The sequence below is a fragment of the Calidris pugnax genome, unplaced genomic scaffold, assembly GCF_001431845.1.
Source record: "Calidris pugnax isolate Ruff unplaced genomic scaffold, ASM143184v1 scaffold341, whole genome shotgun sequence".
Classification (NCBI taxonomy): Eukaryota; Metazoa; Chordata; class Aves; order Charadriiformes; family Scolopacidae; genus Calidris; species Calidris pugnax.
In genome coordinates, this window is record NW_015091149.1 from 1443408 (window position 1) to 1445098 (window position 1691).

The following is a 1691-nucleotide window of genomic DNA, read 5'->3' on the forward strand; positions in this document are numbered from 1 at the left end:
CACAACACAACCAGGGGGAAGGTGGGGGGGGGAGCTGTGACCTCTGCCAGGGGGACTGGGACCCCCACTTTTGTGGGGTCACCCCCAACCCCAAGCCAACCCTTTTTTTCCATCTGTGTAGTGGGGGCTGTTGTCCCCCCCTTGGTGTGGGTTGTGACCCCCCCCCCTGGGTGCCATGGAGGGGGGGGGAGTGCTGTGGGGCTCTGCCCATACCTATGGGGCTGTGCCATGGGAATGGTGGAACTGCTGTGACCCCCCCACCCCCAGTTATGGGGTTACCCGGCCCACGTTCCTCCCACGGGTGCTTCCCGGGGGCCGTGCCCGTGTCTTTCCCTGGCACTCGCCCAGGTTGTCCCCGTCCCACGTGGGGACGGCACCCGTGGCACCCGGCGGGTGCGGTGCCTGACTCAGGGCGGGTGGCACACGTGTGGCCACCCAGCTGCGTGACACCCGTGGCTCCGGGATGCAGCCAGGGTGCTTTCCCTCTCCCACCCCCCCAATCCAAGTCGACAATCTCCTTCCCGGGGTCTCCCCCCACTCCCACCACCTCCTCGGTCCAGGGGAGGCTGAGCCCGGTGCAGCTCGGTGCATGTGTGGCCCTGCTGCTGTGCCCGCAGGCGGCGTGATCAGCTACGTGGGCTCCAGCGGCGCCTCTCCCACCCGCACCAGCCCCGTCTCCCTCTGCAGCGACAGCTCCAACAGCAGCTCCCAGTCGGGCTCCCAGTCCTTCCCCACCTACTTCCCCCCGTCGCCCACCGGTTCCCTCCAGGATTCCCGAGCCTACGGCGGGGGCTCGCTGGCCCCCCGTGAGGATGGCTCCCCTTCATCCTCCTCCTCATCCTCCTCCTCCTCATCATCATCATCGTACGGCTCCTCGGTGAACTACCCCGGGGTGCAGCAGGTCCCCGTGGACGAGCGGCGCCGCAGCTCGCCCAGCAAAGCCGGCAGCACCGTCACCAGTGAGTGGGGTGTTTTGGGGATGGGGGGGGCAGCAGGTGGTGTGTCCCCCCCCTTCTCCCTCACGGTGGGCACCCCAGGACCCCCTTCACCCCCTGCCCCCTCCGCAGAGCTGAACGGGATGGTGCTGCTCTGCAAGGTCTGCGGGGACGTCGCCTCCGGCTTCCACTACGGCGTCCACGCCTGCGAGGGCTGCAAGGTACCGGGGATGGGGTTGGGGTCACGGAGCCCCTGCCGTTGCTGGGGGGACCCCAAGTGACACCCCCACCCCTCCCCTGGCTCTGCAGGGCTTCTTCCGCCGCAGCATCCAGCAGAACATCCAGTACAAGAAGTGCCTCAAGAACGAGAACTGCTCCATCGTCCGCATCAACCGCAACCGCTGCCAGCAGTGCCGCTTCAAGAAGTGCCTGCTGGTCGGCATGTCCCGTGATGGTGAGCTCAGCCCCCCCCGGGACCCCCCCCCAAACCTGGGACCCCGTATCGAATGCCCTACATCCCCCCTGGGGATGGGATCCCCTCCTGGCGTTGGTGTCCTCCCCCATGGTCAGGGCTGTGCGTCCCCTCCAGGGCCGGGTCCCCTGCCTGCACTGGGTGCCCCCCCGTGTCCCCCTGTCCCTGTGCTCAGGGCTCTATGTCCCCTCCAGGGATGAGTGTCCCTTGGGGTCAGGGCTGCCTGCCCCCTCCGGGACCGGTTCCCCCTGTGCTCTGGCTGGATGTCGTCCCCCCCGCCCCGG

General features: G+C 68.4%; 1 protein-coding gene across 1 annotated transcript in view; it reads left to right on the forward strand.

The window, feature by feature from the left end:
* Positions 1-117: 117 nt before the first annotated feature.
* The window catches only part of NR1D1 (nuclear receptor subfamily 1 group D member 1), a 5347-nt gene continuing 3773 nt past the window's right edge, over positions 118-1691 (forward strand). The window contains exons 1-3 of the mRNA XM_014959088.1: positions 118-959; positions 1068-1156; positions 1245-1481. Of these exons, the coding sequence (XP_014814574.1) occupies positions 464-959; positions 1068-1156; positions 1245-1481 (822 nt within the window). The 5' untranslated portion in view covers positions 118-463. The remainder of the gene's footprint in view (positions 960-1067; positions 1157-1244; positions 1482-1691) is intronic.